Here is a 21,028-nt window from a genome sequence, read left to right on the forward strand (position 1 = left end):
GCTCCATCTCCACCAGCTGTTCACTCAGCTCTGATTAGCCCGGTTCGGCTGCAGCATGTCGTCCAGACCCCAGGACCAGGACCAGGACCGGGACCAGGACCGGGACCAGGACCAGGACCAGGACCGGGACCAGGACCGGGACCGGGAGCCAGGAGATAAGAAGGATGCCGCGCAGGAGAAAGGGACGGGGGAGGTGAAGGAGGTGAAGAAGGAGGAGAAGACGGAGGTGAAGAAGGAGGAGAAGAAGAAGGAGGAGAAGGAGGAGGTGAAGAAGGAGGAGAAGGAGGAGAAGAAAAAGGAGGAGAAGGATCCCGCTATGAGCTTCATCTATAACCGGAGGACCGGCGAGTTCCTGGGCCGGACCGCCAGAAGCTGGGGTAAGACCCGGACCCGGACCGACCCGGACTGTAATGAACCGGAGGCTTTCATAGAAATATCACCTATAATATGATATATTCTATATAGAAATATATGTTTTTATCATATATAAAGATATATTCTATGTAGAAATATATGTTTTAATAATATATAAAGATATATTCTATATAGAAATATATGTTTTTATAATATATAAAGATATATTCTATATAGAAATATATGTTTTAATAATAAATAAAGATAAATTCTACATAGAAATATATGTTTTAATAATATATAAAGATATATTCTATGTAGAAATATATGTTTTAATAATAAATAAAGATATATTCTATGTAGAAATATATGTTTTAATAATATATAAAGATATATTCTATATAGAAATATATGTTTTAATAATATATAAAGATATATTCTATATAGAAATATATGTTTTAATAATAAATAAAGATAAATTCTACATAGAAATATATGTTTTAATAATATATAAAGATATATTCTATATAGAAATATATGTTTTAATAATATATAAAGATATATTCTATATAGAAATATATGTTTTAATAATATATAAAGATATAGTCTATGTAGAAATATATGTTTTAATAATAAATAAAGATATATTCTATATAGAAATATATGTTTTAATAATATATAAAGATACATTCTATATAGAAATATATGTTTTAATAATAAATAAAGATAAATTCTACATAGAAATATATGTTTTAATAATAAATAAAGATAAATTCTATATAGAAATATATGTTTTAATAATATATAAAGATATATTCTATATAGAAATATATGTTTTAATAATATATAAAGATATATTCTATGTAGAAATATATGTTTTAATAATAAATAAAGATATATTCTATATAGAAATATATGTTTTAATAATATATAAAGATATATTCTATATAGAAATATATGTTTTAATAATAAATAAAGATAAATTCTACATAGAAATATATGTTTTAATAATAAATAAAGATATATTCTATATAGAAATGTATATGTATATGATATGTACACACACACACACATGTAGTTTGACATTTTGTTGCAGTGGTTCTCTCGTTATAAGTTTCCGATTCGTCGTTTCCCTGGAGGACGTCACACGTCCCTCAGTGTCTCGTGTCGGAATGAGACTCGTCCACAGCCGCTTGGGGACAGACGAGGTCTGGCTGCTGGTCCCTGGCTGCTGGTCTCTGGCGGCTGGTCTCTGGCTGCTGGTCTCTGGCTGCTGGTCCCTGGCTGCTGGTCTCTGGCGGCTGGTCCCTGGCTGCTGGTCTCTGGTTGCTGGTCCCTGGTTGCTGGTCCCTGGTTGCTGGTCCCTGGCTGCTGGTCTCTGGCTGCTGGTCTCTGGTTGCTGGTCCCTGGTTGCTGGTCCCTGGCTGCTGGTCTCTGGCTGCTGGTCTCTGGCTGCTGGTCCCTGGCTGCTGGTCTCTGGCTGCTGGTCCCTGGTTGCTGGTCCCTGGCTGCTGGTCTCTGGTTGCTGGTCTCTGGCTGCTGGTCTCTGGCTGCTGGTCCCTGGCTGCTGGTCTCTGGCTGCTGGTCCCTGGTTGCTGGTCCCTGGCTGCTGGTCCCTGGTTGCTGGTCCCTGGCTGCTGGTCCCTGGCTGCTGGTCTCTGGCGGCTGGTCTCTGGCTGCTGGTCTCTGGCTGCTGGTCCCTGGCTGCTGGTCTCTGGTTGCTGGTCCCTGGCTGCTGGTCCCTGGTTGCTGGTCCCTGGCTGCTGGTCTCTGGCTGCTGGTCTCTGGTTGCTGGTCCCTGGTTGCTGGTCCCTGGCTGCTGGTCTCTGGCTGCTGGTCTCTGGCTGCTGGTCCCTGGCTGCTGGTCTCTGGCTGCTGGTCCCTGGTTGCTGGTCCCTGGCTGCTGGTCTCTGGTTGCTGGTCTCTGGCTGCTGGTCTCTGGCTGCTGGTCCCTGGCTGCTGGTCTCTGGCTGCTGGTCCCTGGTTGCTGGTCCCTGGCTGCTGGTCCCTGGCTGCTGGTCTCTGGCGGCTGGTCTCTGGCTGCTGGTCTCTGGCTGCTGGTCCCTGGCTGCTGGTCTCTGGTTGCTGGTCCCTGGTTGCTGGTCCCTGGTTGCTGGTCCCTGGCTGCTGGTCTCTGGCTGCTGGTCTCTGGTTGCTGGTCCCTGGTTGCTGGTCCCTGGCTGCTGGTCTCTGGCTGCTGGTCCCTGGCTGCTGGTCTCTGGCTGCTGGTCTCTGGTTGCTGGTCCCTGGTTGCTGGTCCCTGGCTGCTGGTCTCTGGCTGCTGGTCTCTGGCTGCTGGTCCCTGGCTGCTGGTCTCTGGCTGCTGGTCTCTGGTTGCTGGTCCCTGGTTGCTGGTCCCTGGCTGCTGGTCTCTGGCTGCTGGTCCCTGGCTGCTGGTCCCTGGCTGCTGGTCCCTGGTTGCTGGTCCCTGGCTGCTGGTCTCTGGTTGCTGGTCTCTGGCTGCTGGTCTCTGGCTGCTGGTCTCTGGCTGCTGGTCCCTGGCTGCTGGTCCCTGGTTGCTGGTCCCTGGCTGCTGGTCCCTGGCTGCTGGTCTCTGGCGGCTGGTCCCTGGTTGCGGGTCCCTGGCTGCTGGTCTCTGGTTGCTGGTCTCTGGCTGCTGGTCCCTGGTTGCTGGTCCCTGGCTGCTGGTCTCTGGTTGCTGGTCCCTGGCTGCTGGTCCCTGGTTGCTGGTCCCTGGCTGCTGGTCCCTGGTTGCTGGTCCCTGGCTGCTGGTCTCTGGCTGCTGGTCCCTGGCTGCTGGTCTCTGGCTGCTGGTCCCTGGTTGCTGGTCCCTGGCTGCTGGTCTCTGGTTGCTGGTCCCTGGTTGCTGGTCCCTGGCTGCTGGTCCCTGGTTGCTGGTCCCTGGCTGCTGGTCTCTGGTTGCTGGTCCCTGGCTGCTGGTCTCTGGCGGCTGGTCTCTGGCTGCTGGTCTCTGGCTGCTGGTCCCTGGCTGCTGGTCTCTGGTTGCTGGTCCCTGGTTGCTGGTCCCTGGTTGCTGGTCCCTGGCTGCTGGTCTCTGGCTGCTGGTCTCTGGTTGCTGGTCCCTGGTTGCTGGTCCCTGGCTGCTGGTCTCTGGCTGCTGGTCCCTGGCTGCTGGTCTCTGGCTGCTGGTCTCTGGTTGCTGGTCCCTGGTTGCTGGTCCCTGGCTGCTGGTCTCTGGCTGCTGGTCTCTGGCTGCTGGTCCCTGGCTGCTGGTCTCTGGCTGCTGGTCTCTGGTTGCTGGTCCCTGGTTGCTGGTCCCTGGCTGCTGGTCTCTGGCTGCTGGTCCCTGGCTGCTGGTCCCTGGCTGCTGGTCCCTGGTTGCTGGTCCCTGGCTGCTGGTCTCTGGTTGCTGGTCTCTGGCTGCTGGTCTCTGGCTGCTGGTCTCTGGCTGCTGGTCCCTGGCTGCTGGTCCCTGGTTGCTGGTCCCTGGCTGCTGGTCCCTGGCTGCTGGTCTCTGGCGGCTGGTCCCTGGTTGCGGGTCCCTGGCTGCTGGTCTCTGGTTGCTGGTCTCTGGCTGCTGGTCCCTGGTTGCTGGTCCCTGGCTGCTGGTCTCTGGTTGCTGGTCCCTGGCTGCTGGTCCCTGGTTGCTGGTCCCTGGCTGCTGGTCCCTGGTTGCTGGTCCCTGGCTGCTGGTCTCTGGCTGCTGGTCCCTGGCTGCTGGTCTCTGGCTGCTGGTCCCTGGTTGCTGGTCCCTGGCTGCTGGTCTCTGGTTGCTGGTCCCTGGTTGCTGGTCCCTGGCTGCTGGTCCCTGGTTGCTGGTCCCTGGCTGCTGGTCTCTGGTTGCTGGTCCCTGGCTGCTGGTCTCTGGCTGCTGGTCTCTGGCTGCTGGTCCCTGGCTGCTGGTCCCTGGCTGCTGGTCTCTGGCGGCTGGTCTCTGGCTGCTGGTCCCTGGTTGCTGGTCCCTGGCTGCTGGTCTCTGGCTGCTGGTCTCTGGCTGCTGGTCCCTGGCTGCTGGTCTCTGGCTGCTGGTCCCTGGTTGCTGGTCCCTGGTTGCTGGTCCCTGGTTGCTGGTCCCTGGCTGCTGGTCTCTGGCTGCTGGTCTCTGGTTGCTGGTCCCTGGTTGCTGGTCCCTGGCTGCTGGTCTCTGGCTGCTGGTCCCTGGCTGCTGGTCTCTGGCTGCTGGTCTCTGGTTGCTGGTCCCTGGTTGCTGGTCCCTGGCTGCTGGTCTCTGGCTGCTGGTCCCTGGCTGCTGGTCCCTGGCTGCTGGTCCCTGGTTGCTGGTCCCTGGCTGCTGGTCTCTGGTTGCTGGTCTCTGGCTGCTGGTCTCTGGCTGCTGGTCTCTGGCTGCTGGTCCCTGGCTGCTGGTCCCTGGTTGCTGGTCCCTGGCTGCTGGTCCCTGGCTGCTTGTCTCTGGCGGCTGGTCCCTGGCTGCTGGTCCCTGGTTGCTGGTCCCTGGCTGCTGGTCTCTGGCTGCTGGTCCCTGGTTGCTGGTCCCTGGCTGCTGGTCTCTGGTTGCTGGTCCCTGGCTGCTGGTCCCTGGTTGCTGGTCCCTGGCTGCTGGTCCCTGGTTGCTGGTCCCTGGCTGCTGGTCTCTGGCTGCTGGTCCCTGGCTGCTGGTCTCTGGCTGCTGGTCCCTGGTTGCTGGTCCCTGGCTGCTGGTCTCTGGTTGCTGGTCCCTGGTTGCTGGTCCCTGGTTGCTGGTCCCTGGCTGCTGGTCTCTGGTTGCTGGTCCCTGGCTGCTGGTCTCTGGCTGCTGGTCTCTGGCTGCTGGTCCCTGGCTGCTGGTCCCTGGCTGCTGGTCTCTGGCGGCTGGTCTCTGGCTGCTGGTCCCTGGTTGCTGGTCCCTGGCTGCTGGTCTCTGGCTGCTGGTCTCTGGCTGCTGGTCCCTGGCTGCTGGTCTCTGGCTGCTGGTCCCTGGTTGCTGGTCCCTGGCTGCTGGTCTCTGGTTGCTGGTCTCTGGCTGCTGGTCTCTGGCTGCTGGTCCCTGGCTGCTGGTCCCTGGTTGCTGGTCCCTGGCTGCTGGTCTCTGGCTGCTGGTCCCTGGTTGCTGGTCCCTGGCTGCTGGTCTCTGGTTGCTGGTCTCTGGCTGCTGGTCTCTGGCTGCTGGTCCCTGGCTGCTTCCAGTCGGTTGTTACGACCGACTGACGTCGTCCAAAGAACAAATCCAAATGTACTCCAGGGTGTTTGAGGACGTATTGAAAACCAGACACGTCCTCCACCCTACGCCCTACAGACCCTACCTGTCTCCCTACCCTGCCACAGGCCTCCTCCTGCTGTTCTACCTGCTGTTCTACGGGTTCCTGGCGTCCCTGTTCCTCTTCACCATGTGGGTCCTGCTGCTGACGCTGGACCACCACGTCCCCAAGTACCAGGACCGGCTGCCCAGTCCCGGTGAGGCCACGCCCCCAGACCGGCCCTGGGTGGAGTCAACACTGTGGGTGGAGTCACCACCACTGTGGGTGAAGTCACCTCCCCAGTGGGTGGAGTCAACCCTGTGGGTGGAGTTAACCCTGTGGGTGGAGTCAAGCCCAGTGGGTGGAGTTATTCCCAGTGGGTGGAGTCAACCACAGTGGGTGGAGTTAACCCTGTGGGTGGAGTCAAGCCCAGTGGGTGGCGTTAACCCCAGTGGGTGGAGTCAACCCCAGTGGGTGGAGTTAACCCTGTGGGTGGAGTCACCACCACTGTGGGTGGAGTTAACCCCAGTGGGTGGAGTCACCACCATGACTGATTGTGTTGCAGGGTTGGTGATCCGTCCTCACACTGCTGAGATCAGCTACAACCGATCAGACCCCAATGACTACAGTGACTACGTCCAACAACTACACCACCTGCTGCAGCGTGAGACACACACACACACACACACACACACACACACACTCACACACACACACACACACACACACACACACACACACACACACACACACACACACACACACACACACACACATCGTTGTGTTCAGACACTAAATCTAAACACAATACTAAAGTACTGCATGCCTGGTGGAGGAGGTGGAGGAGGTGATGGAGGTGTGTTGTGTGTCAGCCTACAATGACAGCCTGCAGCTGCAGTACCAGCTCTGCCTGGTGGGGGAGGTGGAGGAGGTGATGGAGGTGTGTTGTGTGTCAGCCTACAATGACAGCCTGCAGCTGCAGTACCAGCTCTGCCTGGTGGGGGAGGTGGAGGAGGTGATGGAGGTGTGTTGTGTGTCAGCCTACAATGACAGCCTGCAGCTGCAGTACCAGCTCTGCCTGGTGGGGGAGGTGGAGGAGGTGATGGAGGTGTGTTGTGTGTCAGCCTACAATGACAGCCTGCAGCTGCAGTACCAGCTCTGCCTGGTGGGGGAGGTGGAGGAGGTGATGGAGGTGTGTTGTGTGTCAGCCTACAATGACAGCCTGCAGCTGCAGTACCAGCTCTGCCTGGTGGGGGAGGTGGAGGAGGTGATGGAGGTGTGTTGTGTGTCAGCCTACAATGACAGCCTGCAGCTGCAGTACCAGCTCTGCCTGGTGGGGGAGCTCACGCTGCAGGACGAGGTGCAGCAGAAGAAGAGTTGCCAGTTCAAGCGCAGCCTCCTGCGGCGCTGCTCCGGCCTGGACGACTCCACCTTCGGCTACCGTGACGGAGAACCCTGTGTTCTGCTCAAGATGAACCGGGTAGGGCTGCTACACCCTCCTCCACCCTGCTGCACCCTCCTGCACTAGACCGTGCTGCACTACACCCTCCTTCACCCTGCTGCACCCTCCTACACCCTCCTGCACCCTCCTCCACACTGCTGCACCCTCCTGCACTACACCTCCTCCCTCCTGCACTACACCCTCCTGCACTACACCTCCACCCTCCTGCACTACACCCTCCTGCACTACACCTCCACCCTCCTGCACTACACCCTCCTGCACCTCCACCCTCCTCCACCTCCACCAGTTCATCTTCTTTCTCCTGCAGATCATCGGTCTGAAGCCTGGAGGAGATCCTTACATCAACTGTACCACCAAGGTCTGCTTTTTGTGACGTTGTTGTGACATTGTTGTCATATCATTGTGACGTCGTTGTGACGTTGTTGTGACATTGTTGTCATATCGTTGTGACGTCGTTGTGACGTTGTTGTGACACTGTTGTCATATCGTTGTGGCGTTGTTGTGACATTGTTGTCATATCGTTGTGACGTCGTTGTGGCATTGTTGTGACATTGTTGTCATATGGCTGACGTCGTTGTGGCATTATTGTCATATGGTTGTGACGTATTGTGGCATTGTTGTCATATCGTTGTGACGTCATTGCGACGTTGTGACATTGTTGTCATATCGTTGTGACGTTGTTGTGATGTTGTTGTGACATTGTTGTCATATGGTTGTGACGTCGTTGTGGCATTGTTGTCATATCGTTGTGACGTCGTTGTGACATTGTTGTCATATGGTTGTGACGTTGTTGTGATATTGTTGTCATATGGTTGTGACGTCGTGGCATTTTTGTCATATCGTTGTGACGTCGTTGTGACATTGTTGTCATATCGTTGTGACGTCGTTGTGGCATTGTTGTCACATCGTTGTGACGTTGTTGTGACGTTGTTGTGACGTTGTTGTGACATTGTTGTCATATGGTTGTGACGTCGTTGTGACGTTGTTGTGACATTGTCGTCATATCGTTGTGACATTGTTGTGACATTGTTGTCATATCGTTGTGACGTCGTTGTGACGTTGTTGTGACATTGTTGTCATATCGTTGTGACGTCGTTGTGACGTCGTTGTGACATTGTTGTGACATTGTTGTCATATCGTTGTGACGTCGTTGTGGCATTGTTGTCATATCGTTGTGATGTCCTTGTGGCATTGTTGTCATATGGTTGTGACGTTGTTGTGACATTGTTGTCATATGGTTGTGACGTCGTTGTGGCATTTTTGTCATATCGTTGTGACGTCATTGTGACGTTGTTGTGACATTGTTGTCATATCGTTGTGACGTCGTTGTAACATTGTTGTCATATCGTTGTGACATCGTTGTGACATTGTTGTCATATCGTTGTGACGTTGTTGTGACATTGTTGTCATATGGTTGTGACGTCGTTGTGGCATTTTTGTCATATTGTTGTGACGTCGTTGTGACGTTGTTGTGACATTGTTGTCATATCGTTGTGACGTCGTTGTGACATTGTTGTGACATTGTTGTCATATCGTTGTGACACCGTTGTGACATTGTTGTCATATCGTTGTGACGTTGTTGTGACATTGTTGCCTGGAGGAGATCCTTACATCAACTGTACCACCAAGGTCTGCTTGTTGTGACGTAGTGGTGACAGTGTGACGTTGTTGTGATGTTGTAGTGACGTTGTTGTGACGTTGTTGTGACATTGTTGTCATATCATTGTGACGTCGTTGTGACGTTGTTGTGAAATTGTTGTCATATCGTTGTGGCGTCGTGGCATTGTTGTGATATTGTTGTCACATCGTTGTGACGTTGTTGTGACATTGTTGTCATATCGTTGTGACGTCGTTATGGCATTGTTGTGACATTGTTGTCATATCGTTGTGACGTCGTTGTGGCATTGTTGTCATATCGTTGTGATGTCCTTGTGGCATTGTTGTCATATGGTTGTGACGTTGTTGTGACATTGTTGTCATATGGTTGTGACGTCGTTGTGGCATTTTTGTCATATCGTTGTGACGTCATTGTGACGTTGTTGTGACATTGTTGTCATATCGTTGTGACGTCGTTGTAACATTGTTGTGACATTGTTGTCATATCGTTGTGACATCGTTGTGACATTGTTGTCATATCGTTGTGACGTTGTTGTGACATTGTTGTCATATGGTTGTGACGTCGTTGTGGCATTTTTGTCATATTGTTGTGACGTCGTTGTGACGTTGTTGTGACATTGTTGTCATATCGTTGTGACGTCGTTGTGACATTGTTGTGACATTGTTGTCATATCGTTGTGACACCGTTGTGACATTGTTGTCATATCGTTGTGACGTTGTTGTGACATTGTTGCCTGGAGGAGATCCTTACATCAACTGTACCACCAAGGTCTGCTTGTTGTGACGTAGTGGTGACAGTGTGACGTTGTTGTGATGTTGTAGTGACGTTGTTGTGACGTTGTTGTGACATTGTTGTCATATCATTGTGACGTCGTTGTGACGTTGTTGTGAAATTGTTGTCATATCGTTGTGGCGTCGTGGCATTGTTGTGATATTGTTGTCACATCGTTGTGACGTTGTTGTGACATTGTTGTCATATCGTTGTGACGTCGTTATGGCATTGTTGTGACATTGTTGTCATATGGTTGTGACGTTGTTGTGACGTTGTTGTGACATTGTTGTCATATCGTTGTGACGTTGTTGGGATGTTGTTGTCATATTGTTGTGACGTTGTTGGGATGTTGTTGTCATATGGTTGTGACGTTGTTGTGACATTGTTGTCATATTGTTGTGACGTTGTTGGGATGTTGTTGTCATATTGTTGTGACGTTGTTGTGATGTTGTTGTCATATGGTTGTGACGTTGTAGTGACGTTGTTGTGACGTTGTTGTCATATGGTAGTGACGCTGTAGTGACGTTGTTGTGAAGTTGTTGTCATATGGTAGTGATGTTGTAGTGCCGTTGTTGTGGCGTTGTTGTCATATGGTAGTGACGCTGTAGTGACGTTGTTGTGAAGTTGTCATATGGTAGTGACGTTGTAGTGACGTCGTGAAGTTGTTGTCATATGGTAGTGACGCTGTAGTGACGTTGTTGTGAAGTTGTTGTCATATGGTAGCGATGTTGTAGTGCCGTTGTTGTGGCGTTGTTGTCATATGGTAGTGACGCTGTAGTGACGTTGTTGTGAAGTTGTCATATGGTAGTGACGTTGTAGTGACGTTGTCGTGAAGTTGTTGTCATATGGTTGTGACGTTGTAGTGACGTTGTTGTCATATCGTTGTGACGTCGTCGTGGCATTGTTGTGACATTGTTGTCATATCGTTGTGATGTTGTTGTGACATTGTTGTCATATGGTTGTGACGTTGTAGTGACGTTGTTGTGACATTGTTGTCATATCGTTGTGACGTTGTTGTGATGTTGTTGTCATATGGTTGTGACCTTGTAGTGACTTTGTTGTGGCGTTGTTGTCATATGGTAGTGACGCTGTAGTGACGTTGTTTTGGCGTTGTTGTCATATGGTAGTGACGCTGTAGTGACGGTGTCCCCCTTGTCCCCTCAGGGCTCCTCGTCTCTCCGGATGCAGTTTTTTCCATCTGAGGGTCGAATCGACAAAATGTTTTTCCCTTATTATGGAAGGAGGACTCAAGTGAGTCCTGGACCCAGACCACCACCCAGACCACCACCCAGACCACCACCCCACACCATGACCCAGACCACCACCCAGACCACCACCCCAGACCACGACCCCTGCCCTGGTCTGACCCAGTCCTGGTCTCTCTCTGTCCCTGCAGCCTGACTATGTGCAGCCCCTGGTGGCGGTCCAGCTCCTCCTGAACCAGCAGGACTACGATGTGGACCAGACGGTGGACTGTAGAGTCCAGGGCTCGGACCTGCAGAACAACGACGCCCGGGACAAGTTCCTGGGCCGGGTCACGTTCCGGGTCCGGGTGGTCCAGTAGACCGTTACCATGGAAACCACCAGCTGGACTCACTGCCGAACTGGACTGCCAAGACCTAGTCCCACTGCCAACACCCTTCACCTGGTCTACACCTAGTCCACACCTGGTCCTGGTCTACACCTCGTCTTGGTCTACACCTGATCCTGATCCACACCTGGTCCTGATCCACACCTGATCCTGGTCCACACCTGGTCCTGATCCACACCTGATCCTGGTCTACACCTGGTCCTGATCTGCACCTGGTCCTGGTCTACACCTAGTCCACACCTGGTCCTGATCTACACCTCGTCTTGGTCTACACTTGGTCCTGATCTACACCTCGTCTTGGTCTACACCTGGTCCTGATCCACACCTGGTCCTGGTCCACACCTGGATCAGAATTTTGTTTTCCTTTTTGTCACTGAGCCGCTTACAGTAATCAGATTACTCTTCCTCCACCATATGTACAGTTTTCAGGGTTACTGTGGGTCTTGTCCTTAAACCTGGTCCTCATTCTGATCCTATATCTGGTCCTGGACCTGGTCCTGGTCTGGTTCTGTTGTCTCACTTCATGTGTCACTTCCTGTCCGAGCTGCTCCACAAATAAAGATTCACCGAAAACCTGCAGCGTTTGTTTAGTCCTGGTCCTGGTCCTGGACCTGATCCTGGTCCTGGTCCTGGTCCTGGTCCTTCCTCAGTGTTAAGACAAGGTGGACAAGGTCTCTCGGGGACACAACAGACGTCCATCCCTCTTTTCCAGAAAAATGCAGGAGATTCTTGTTCTGGTTCTGGGGCTCCGACCTCCACCTGTAACCTCCACCTGTAACCTCCACCTGTAACCTCCATCTACAACCTCCATCTACAACCTCCACCTGTAACCTCCACCTACAACTTCCATCTACAACCTCCACCTGTAACCTCCTCCTGCAACCTCCACCTACAATCTCCACCTGCAACCTCCACCTACAATCTCCACCTGCAACCTCCACCTACAGCCTCCACCCAGAGCGACGACCCAGAGGAGACGATGAATTCACTCAGTGATGAAAACATGAATCAGCAGCTTTATTTCTGCAGCAGAATGAAGAAGTGAAAGATGAAAGAGTGAAAGATGAAAGAGAGAGAGAGAGACTGACCGTCTCAATGTGTCAGTGACTAAAACATGGAGAATTAAAGGTGTACAGGAGGATTTTCCTGAATTGTAGGAAAGACCCGCCCTCTCCACCTTTGGAGAAAATGCACATGCGTAACGTTCTCCCTGCTCCGAGACGGAACGCCTACTAGAACGTGATGCTCTCCCTGCTCCGAGACGGAACGCCGACTAGAACGCGACGCTCTAGAACGTGACGCTCTCCCTGCTCCGAGACGGAACGCCTACTAGAACGTGACGCTCTCCCTGCTCCGAGACGGAACGCCTACTAGAACATGATGCTCTCCCTGCTCCGAGACGGAACGCCGACTAGAACGCGACGCTCTAGAACGTGACGCTCTCCCGGCTCCGAGACGGAACGCCTACTAGAACGTGACGCTCTCCCTGCTCCGAGACGGAACGCTTACTAGAACGTGACGCTCTCCCTGCTCCGAGACGGAACGTCAACTAGAACGTGACGCTCTCCCTGCTCCGAGACGGAACGCCAACTAGAACGCGACGCTCTCCCTGCTCCGAGACGGAACGCCAACTAGAACGCGACGCTCTCCCTGCTCCGAGACAGAACGCCGACTAGAACGTGACGCTCTCCCTGCTCCGAGACGGAACGCCAACTAGAACTTGATGCTCTCCCTGCTCCGAGACGGAACGCCTACTAGAACGTGACGCTCTCCCTGCTCCGAGACGGAACGCCCAATAGAACGTGACGCTCTCCCTGCTCCGAGACGGAACTCCTACTAGAACGTGACGCTCTCCCTGCTCCGAGACGGAACGCCCACTAGAACGCGACGCTCTCCCTGCTCCGAGACGGAACGCCGACTAGAACGTGACGCTCTCCCTGATCCGAGACGGAACGCCGACTAGAACGCGACGCTCTCCCTGCTCCGAGACGGAACGCCGACTAGAACGTGACGCTCTCCCTGCTCCGAGACGGAACGCCCACTAGAACGTGACGCTCTCCCTGCTCCGAGACGGAACTCCTGCTAGAACGTGACGCTCTCCCTGCTCCGAGACAGAACGCCCACTAGAACGTGACGCTCTCCCTGCTCCGAGACGGAACGCCCACTAGAACGTGACGCTCTCCCTGCTCCGAGACGGAACGCCCACTAGAACGTGACGCTCTCCCTGCTCCGAGACGGAACTCCTACTAGAACGTGACGCTCTCCCTGCTCCGAGACGGAACGCCCACTAGAACGTGACGCTCTCCCTGCTCCGAGACGGAACTCCTACTAGAACGTGACGCTCTCCCTGCTCCGAGACGGAACGCCCACTAGAACGTGACGCTCTCCCTGCTCCGAGACGGAACTCCTACTAGAACGTGACGCTCTCCCTGCTCCGAGACGGAACGCCCACTAGAACGTGACGCTCTCCCTGCTCCGAGACGGAACTCCTGCTAGAACGTGACGCTCTCCCTGCTCCGAGACGGAACGCTTACTAGAACGTGACGCTCTCCCTGATCCGAGACGGAACGCCGACTAGAACGCGACGCTCTCCCTGCTCCGAGACGGAACTCCTACTAGAACGCGACGCTCTCCCTGCTCCGAGACGGAACGCCCACTAGAACGTGACGCTCTCCCTGCTCCGAGACGGAACGCCAACTAGAACGTGACGCTCTCCCTGCTCCGAGACGGAACTCCTACTAGAACGTGACGCTCTCCCTGCTCCGAGACGGAACGCCAACTAGAACGCGACGCTCTCCCTGCTCCGAGACGGAACGCCAACTAGAACGCGACGCTCTCCCTGCTCCGAGACGGAACGCCGACTAGAACGTGACGCTCTCCCTGCTCCGAGACGGAACGCCAACTAGAACTTGATGCTCTCCCTGCTCCGAGACGGAACGCCTACTAGAACGTGACGCTCTCCCTGCTCCGAGACGGAACGCCCAATAGAACGTGACGCTCTCCCTGCTCCGAGACGGAACTCCTACTAGAACGTGACGCTCTCCCTGCTCCGAGACGGAACGCCCACTAGAACGCGACGCTCTCCCTGCTCCGAGACGGAACGCCGACTAGAACGTGACGCTCTCCCTGATCCGAGACGGAACGCCGACTAGAACGCGACGCTCTCCCTGCTCCGAGACGGAACGCCGACTAGAACGTGACGCTCTCCCTGCTCCGAGATGGAACGCCCACTAGAACGTGACGCTCTCCCTGCTCCGAGACGGAACTCCAGCTAGAACGTGACGCTCTCCCTGCTCCGAGACGGAACGCCCACTAGAACGTGACGCTCTCCCTGCTCCGAGACGGAACTCCTACTAGAACGTGACGCTCTCCCTGCTCCGAGACGGAACTCCTACTAGAACGTGACGCTCTCCCTGCTCCGAGACGGAACGCCGACTAGAACGTGACGCTCTCCCTGCTCCGAGATGGAACGCCCACTAGAACGTGACGCTCTCCCTGCTCCGAGACGGAACTCCAGCTAGAACGTGACGCTCTCCCTGCTCCGAGACGGAACGCCCACTAGAACGTGACGCTCTCCCTGCTCCGAGACGGAACTCCTACTAGAACGTGACGCTCTCCCTGCTCCGAGACGGAACTCCTACTAGAACGTGACGCTCTCCCTGCTCCGAGACGGAACGCCCACTAGAACGTGACGCTCTCCCTGCTCCGAGACGGAACGCCCACTAGAACGTGACGCTCTCCCTGCTCCGAGACGGAACGCCCACTAGAACGTGACGCTCTCCCTGCTCCGAGACGGAACTCCTGCTAGAACGTGACGCTCTCCCTGCTCCGAGACGGAACGCCCACTAGAACGTGACGCTCTCCCTGCTCCGAGACGGAACTCCTGCTAGAACGTGACGCTCTCCCTGCTCCGAGACGGAACGCCCACTAGAACGTGACGCTCTCCCTGCTCCGAGACGGAACTCCTGCTAGAACGTGACGCTCTCCCTGCTCCGAGACGGAACGCCCACTAGAACGTGACGCTCTCCCTGCTCCGAGACGGAACTCCTACTAGAACGTGACGCTCTCCCTGCTCCGAGACGGAACGCCCACTAGAACGTGACGCTCTCCCTGCTCCGAGACGGAACTCCTACTAGAACGTGACGCTCTCCCTGCTCCGAGACGGAACGCCCACTAGAACGTGACGCTCTCCCTGCTCCGAGACGGAACTCCTGCTAGAACGTGACGCTCTCCCTGCTCCGAGACGGAACGCTTACTAGAACGTGACGCTCTCCCTGATCCGAGACGGAACGCCGACTAGAACGCGACGCTCTCCCTGCTCCGAGACGGAACTCCTACTAGAACGCGACGCTCTCCCTGCTCCGAGACGGAACGCCCACTAGAACGTGACGCTCTCCCTGCTCCGAGACGGAACTCCTACTAGAACGTGACGCTCTCCCTGCTCCGAGACGGAACGCCAACTAGAACGCGACGCTCTCCCTGCTCCGAGACGGAACGCCAACTAGAACGCGACGCTCTCCCTGCTCCGAGACGGAACGCCGACTAGAACGTGACGCTCTCCCTGCTCCGAGACGGAACGCCAACTAGAACTTGATGCTCTCCCTGCTCCGAGACGGAACGCCTACTAGAACGTGACGCTCTCCCTGCTCCGAGACGGAACGCCCAATAGAACGTGACGCTCTCCCTGCTCCGAGACGGAACTCCTACTAGAACGTGACGCTCTCCCTGCTCCGAGACGGAACGCCCACTAGAACGCGACGCTCTCCCTGCTCCGAGACGGAACGCCGACTAGAACGTGACGCTCTCCCTGATCCGAGACGGAACGCCGACTAGAACGCGACGCTCTCCCTGCTCCGAGACGGAACGCCGACTAGAACGTGACGCTCTCCCTGCTCCGAGACGGAACGCCCACTAGAACGTGACGCTCTCCCTGCTCCGAGACGGAACTCCTACTAGAACGTGACGCTCTCCCTGCTCCGAGACGGAACTCCTACTAGAACGTGACGCTCTCCCTGCTCCGAGACGGAACGCCCACTAGAACGTGACGCTCTCCCTGCTCCGAGACGGAACGCCCACTAGAACGTGACGCTCTCCCTGCTCCGAGACGGAACGCCCACTAGAACGTGACGCTCTCCCTGCTCCGAGACGGAACTCCTGCTAGAACGTGACGCTCTCCCTGCTCCGAGACGGAACGCCCACTAGAACGTGACGCTCTCCCTGCTCCGAGACGGAACTCCTACTAGAACGTGACGCTCTCCCTGCTCCGAGACGGAACTCCTACTAGAACGTGACGCTCTCCCTGCTCCGAGACGGAACGCCCACTAGAACGTGACGCTCTCCCTGCTCCGAGACGGAACTCCTACTAGAACGTGACGCTCTCCCTGCTCCGAGACGGAACTCCTACTAGAACGTGACGCTCTCCCTGCTCCGAGACGGAACGCCCACTAGAACGTGACGCTCTCCCTGCTCCGAGACGGAACTCCTACTAGAACGTGACGCTCTCCCTGCTCCGAGACGGAACTCCTACTAGAACGTGACGCTCTCCCTGCTCCGAGACGGAACGCCCACTAGAACGTGACGCTCTCCCTGCTCCGAGACGGAACGCCCACTAGAACGTGACGCTCTCCCTGCTCCGAGACGGAACGCCTACTAGAACGTGACGAGCCCAGCTCTCCTCGTGCACGCTCTGTTGACAAGTCGGCGTCGCTCACACAAGCTCACTTCACAAGAAGATTAGCACTTGAGCTAAAGCTTCGCTAATCATAGTCTACATTAGGATAAACTTCTCCATTAATAACTACTCAGTCGATTATTCTCAAATCAGAATCAGAAGCAAACCACAACGATCCTCTTCCGAGTCCGTCTCCAGTTCGTGATTCGCCCTCTATTCAACAGCATTGTCTCGTGAATGCAGGAGCGGGTGTTCTACGCTGCTACGCTCTCTGTTTGTTTGTTTGTTTGCAAAGGCTATGAGGGAGGAGGGGCGGGGACGCAATGGTAAAGACTGTCACTCAGATCTCATCTCACCTATTTCTATGTACAAGAAGTTTCACCACAAAAATGACTGATGGTACATTTAAAAATCTTGACAGGCCTGCGGTAAAGATTAGGAAATGTTAGCAGACCTGTGGTCACCAAGTCAGAGAAGCTTCCATATCAGTAGAAGAACTGCATGAAGCTCTCCAGCACATGCCTGATGTTAAAGGTGTACAGGAGGATTTTCCCGAATTGTAGGAAAGACCCGCCCTCTCCACCTTTTGAAAAAATGCACATGCGCAACGTTCTCCCTGCTCCGAGACGGAACGCCTACTAGAACGTGTAGAGAGACGTGACGAGCCCAGTTCTCCTCGTGCACGCTCTGTTTACAAGTCACAAGTCGTAATAACTACTGACGATGCAAATGACAAAACAAACTAATCAACCCTGGAAAGTTAGAATCTAGACGTAGATAACTTTTACTGGAAGTGATTTGAAATGGATTTCTCCAAATAGAAGCCAAACTTTCCCTGTGGAGTAGAAACTTGGCGACTGAAGCATCAGTGGGAAGCCCAACCTGGGCTTTCAGCGCCATCGTGTGAAACAATCTCCCCAAAAACACTCTGGTCTTGTTTCTCTCTTCCCAAGCCTTTCTCTTCTTCTCATACACTTCCAAGACACTTGTTCTCTTGCGACCCTCTGCCATTTTCAAAGTACCCGGTGAGAACTGCGAGCTAGCTAAAGGGTTAGCTCACCATAGACACCTGAAAGCGCGCATGTGCAGAAAGTGAAAACGAATAAATCCACGCTACCCGGGGACGAGCACGTACGACGGCCTTACGTAATAGATCACCAGAATGACTGACAGCTGGGAGGACCAATAGTCTTGATGATCCACCCGGAAGAAGAACGTCCTCCTGTACACCTTTAATAAAGTGAACTTTTAGTGTTGATCAGTTATATAAATCAGTGATTACTAGATTTGTTATCCTAACCCTTTCATCCACCCTTTCATCCACTAATACTCACATTCTCAGTGACTTTTAACTAATAACATGTCCAACATGTGGACTCATACTGAAGAGACGTCTTTAACACAAATCAGTGGAAAATGTTCATATTTATTTTATGTAGGTTTTTCTTTTTTTTCTTTTTTCCTGATGGCAGGAGAGACACGCCCCCTCCACAATTTTTTATTTTGTTTTATTCTATTCTATTTGATTTGATTTGCTTTGATTTGATTTGATTTGATTTGATTTGATTTGATTTGATTTGCTTTGCTTTGATTTGATTTGATTTGCTTTGCTTTGCTTTGCTTTGCTTTGCTTTGATTTGCTTTGCTTTGATTGATTTGATTTGCTTTTATTTGATTTGCTTTAATTTGATTTGATTTGATTTGATTTGATTTGATTTGCTTTGCTTTGCTTTGCTTTGCTTTGCTTTGATTTGCTTTGATTTGATTTGCTTTAATTTGATTTGATTTGATTTGCTTTGCTTTGCTTTGCTTTGCTTTGCTTTGCTTTGCTTTGCTTTGATTTGCTTTGCTTTGCTTTGCTTTGCTTTGCCTTGCTTTGATTGTAGTTGACCCTGCTTCACCGCTGAGGCCCGCACCGAGGCCTGCTCACCAGCAGGTGGCAGCACCACGCCACTGTCGCGTCTCGGCCGCTGAACCATAGAAGAAGAAAACGACCCGGATGTTGCCATGTCTACATCCGGGTCGTCTTCCAGACCCGCCGCCCACAGACACATTATCAGAACTTTATATCTCTGTCCCCCGGTCTGTCCCCCGGTCTGTCCCCCGGTCTGTCCCCCGGTCCCCCCAGCTGTCCTCTCAGCGGTCCGCAGGCGGACATGACGCTTGACGCGGAGCTTCTGACGGCGGTTCAAGCCTTCTGCTCTCAGGCGGAGGTCATCGTGAGGCTGGCGGCCCAGGCTGCGGTGCTGGAGGTGGGGCAGGTGAGGGGGCTGAGGGGGGGGGGGGGGGGGGGGGGGGGGGGGGGGGCGGCTGGACGGGAGGCAGGTGAGGCGGCTGAAGGGAGGCTGGGGGGGCTGGTTGACTACTAACTGATTTAACTAACCAGTCAGTATTTTGCTGTTCATGGTTAAAGATCAATAACATGTTCTGACTTTGATCTCTGAGTTATTTATAGAACACTGACCCATATAAATCCCTCCATCCCTCATCCCTCCATCCCTCCATCCCTGATCCCTCTCTCCCTCATCCCTCCATCCCTCTCTCCCTCCATCCCTCTCTCCCTCATCCCCTCTCTCCCTCCATCCCTCTCTCCCTCTTCCCCTCTCTCCCTCATCCCTCTTCCCCTCCATCCCTCTCTCCCTCATCCCTCCATCCCTCTCTCCCTCACCCCTCCATCCCTCTCTCCCTCACCCCTCCATCCCTCTCTCCCTCCATCCCTCTCTCCCTCATCCCTCCATCCCTCTCTCCCTCATCCCCTCTCTCCCTCCATCCCTCTCTCCCTCTTCCCCTCTCTCCCTCATCCCTCTTCCCCTCCATCCCTCTCTCCCTCATCCCTCCATCCCTCTCTCCCTCACCCCTCCATCCCTCTCTCCCTCACCCCTCCATCCCTCTCTCCCTCCATCCTCTCTCCCTCATCCCTCCATCCCTCATCCCTCTCTCCATCATCCCTCCATCCCTCTCTCCCTCATCCCTCCATCCCTCTCTCCCTCCATCCCTCTCTCCCTCATCCCTCCATCCCTCTCTCCCTCATCCCTCTCCCTCATCCCTCTCTCCCTCTTCCCCTCTCTCCTTCCCCTCTCCCTCCATCCCTCTCTCCTCATCCCCTCTCTCCCTCCATCCCTCTCTCCCTCATCCCTCTTCCCCTCCATCCCTCTCTCCCTCATCCCTCCATCCCTCTCTCCCTCCATCCCTCTCTCTCTCATCCCTCCATCCCTCTCTCCCTCATCCCTCCATCCCTCTCTCCCTCATCCCTCTCTCCCTCATCCCTCTCTCCCTCATCCCTCCATCCCTCATCCCTCCATCCCTCTCTCCCTCATCCCTCCATCCCTCATCCCTCTCTCCCTCCATCCCTCTCTCCCTCATCCCTCCATCCCTCTCTCCCTCCATCCCTCTCTCCCTCATCCCTCTCCCTCATCCCTCTCTCCCTCTTCCCCTCTCTCCTTCTTCCCCTCTCCCTCCATCCCTCTCTCCCTCATCCCTCATCCCTCTCTTCCTCATCCCTCTCTCCCTCCATCCCTCTCTCCCTCATCCCTCCATCCCTCTCTCCCTCCACCCCTCCTCCCTCCTCCCTCCCTCTTGTATTCCCTCCCTCCAGGCTCCCCTCAGTGTCTTGTTGGACGTCCTGTCCCGGGAGACGGTCCACAGACTGGCTGCTGTTTTCAAAGAGCTGTACGCCGGCGTCTTGAGGCAGAACCAGGACCTGAGGGACCAGATGGGACGAGCAGAGAAGACGTGGACGGACCGTCAGGGGACGGGAACGGTCCGTCAGGGGACGTCTACGGCAGTGGAGACGCAGACGTCTGGTCAGAACCTCCATCGGGGTCCAGCTGACGTCAAGCCTGAAGCGGTTCCAGGAGCCACTCCAGGTCCTGGACTTCATCATCTGCAGTCCACCACAGATGTGACATCACTTCCTGTGGCTCGTGAGGAGGACGTGACATCACTTCCTGTGGCTTTTGGGGACAACGTGACATCACTTCCTGTGGCTCGTGAGGAGGACGTGACATCACTTCCGTGGCTCGTGAGGAGGACGTGACATCACTTCCTGTGGCTCGTGAGGAGGACGTGACATCACTTCCTGTGGCTCGTGAGGAGGACGTGACATCACTTCCTGTGGCTCGTGAGGAGGACGTGACATCACTTCCTGTGGCTCGTGAGGAGGACGTGACGGCTGCAGAAGAGCAGACACCTGTGAGTTTTTGTCAGCACTAGCTCTGCTAATGTTAGCACTAGTTCTGCTAATATTAGCCCAGCTCTGCTAATATTAGCCCAGCTCTGCTAATGTTCGCACTAGTTCTGCTAATATTAGCCCAGCTCTGCTAGTGTTAGCCCAACTCTGCTAATGTTAGCCCAGCTCTGCTAATGTTAGCACAAGCTCTGCTAATGTTAACACTAGTTCTGCTAATATTAACCCAGCTCTGCTAATGTTAGCACTAGTTCTGCTAATATTAGCCCAGCTCTGCTA

The 21,028-nt window shown here is 54.0% G+C and overlaps 2 protein-coding genes across 2 annotated transcripts; both read left to right on the forward strand.

The window, feature by feature from the left end:
* Positions 1-133: 133 nt before the first annotated feature.
* LOC308148064 (sodium/potassium-transporting ATPase subunit beta-3-like) lies at positions 134-11,358 on the forward strand (the record flags this gene model as incomplete). The annotated part of the gene is made up of 7 exons (XM_080521486.1): positions 134-377; positions 5,539-5,667; positions 6,016-6,114; positions 6,323-6,930; positions 7,220-7,270; positions 10,466-10,552; positions 10,698-11,358. Coding segments are annotated over 7 exons (1,386 nt in total), but the record flags the coding sequence as incomplete, so codon positions are not given.
* Positions 11,359-18,573: 7,215 nt separating this feature from the next.
* Positions 18,574-20,719, forward strand: LOC308148063 (uncharacterized protein). The gene is made up of 2 exons (XM_080521485.1): positions 18,574-18,824; positions 20,159-20,719. Exons 1-2 carry the CDS (start codon positions 18,720-18,722, stop codon positions 20,597-20,599), a joined length of 546 nt encoding a protein of 181 aa, XP_080377611.1. The 5' UTR covers positions 18,574-18,719; the 3' UTR covers positions 20,600-20,719.
* The last annotated feature ends 309 nt before the right edge of the window (positions 20,720-21,028 follow it).

The sequence above is a fragment of the Blennius ocellaris genome, assembly GCF_963422515.1.
Source record: "Blennius ocellaris genome assembly, contig: SCAFFOLD_183, whole genome shotgun sequence".
In the NCBI taxonomy this organism is placed as follows: domain Eukaryota; kingdom Metazoa; phylum Chordata; class Actinopteri; order Blenniiformes; family Blenniidae; genus Blennius; species Blennius ocellaris.

Excerpts from the sequence above, each read along its gene's own strand:
- LOC308148063 (XM_080521485.1), top strand. The coding sequence starts at position 18,720 with ATGACGCTTGACGCGGAGCTTCTGACGGCGGTTCAAGCCTTCTGCTCT. Across the intron at positions 18,825-20,158 it reads CGGTGCTGGAGGTGGGGCAG|GCTCCCCTCAGTGTCTTGTT; the intron begins GTGAGGGGGCTG and ends CCCTCCCTCCAG.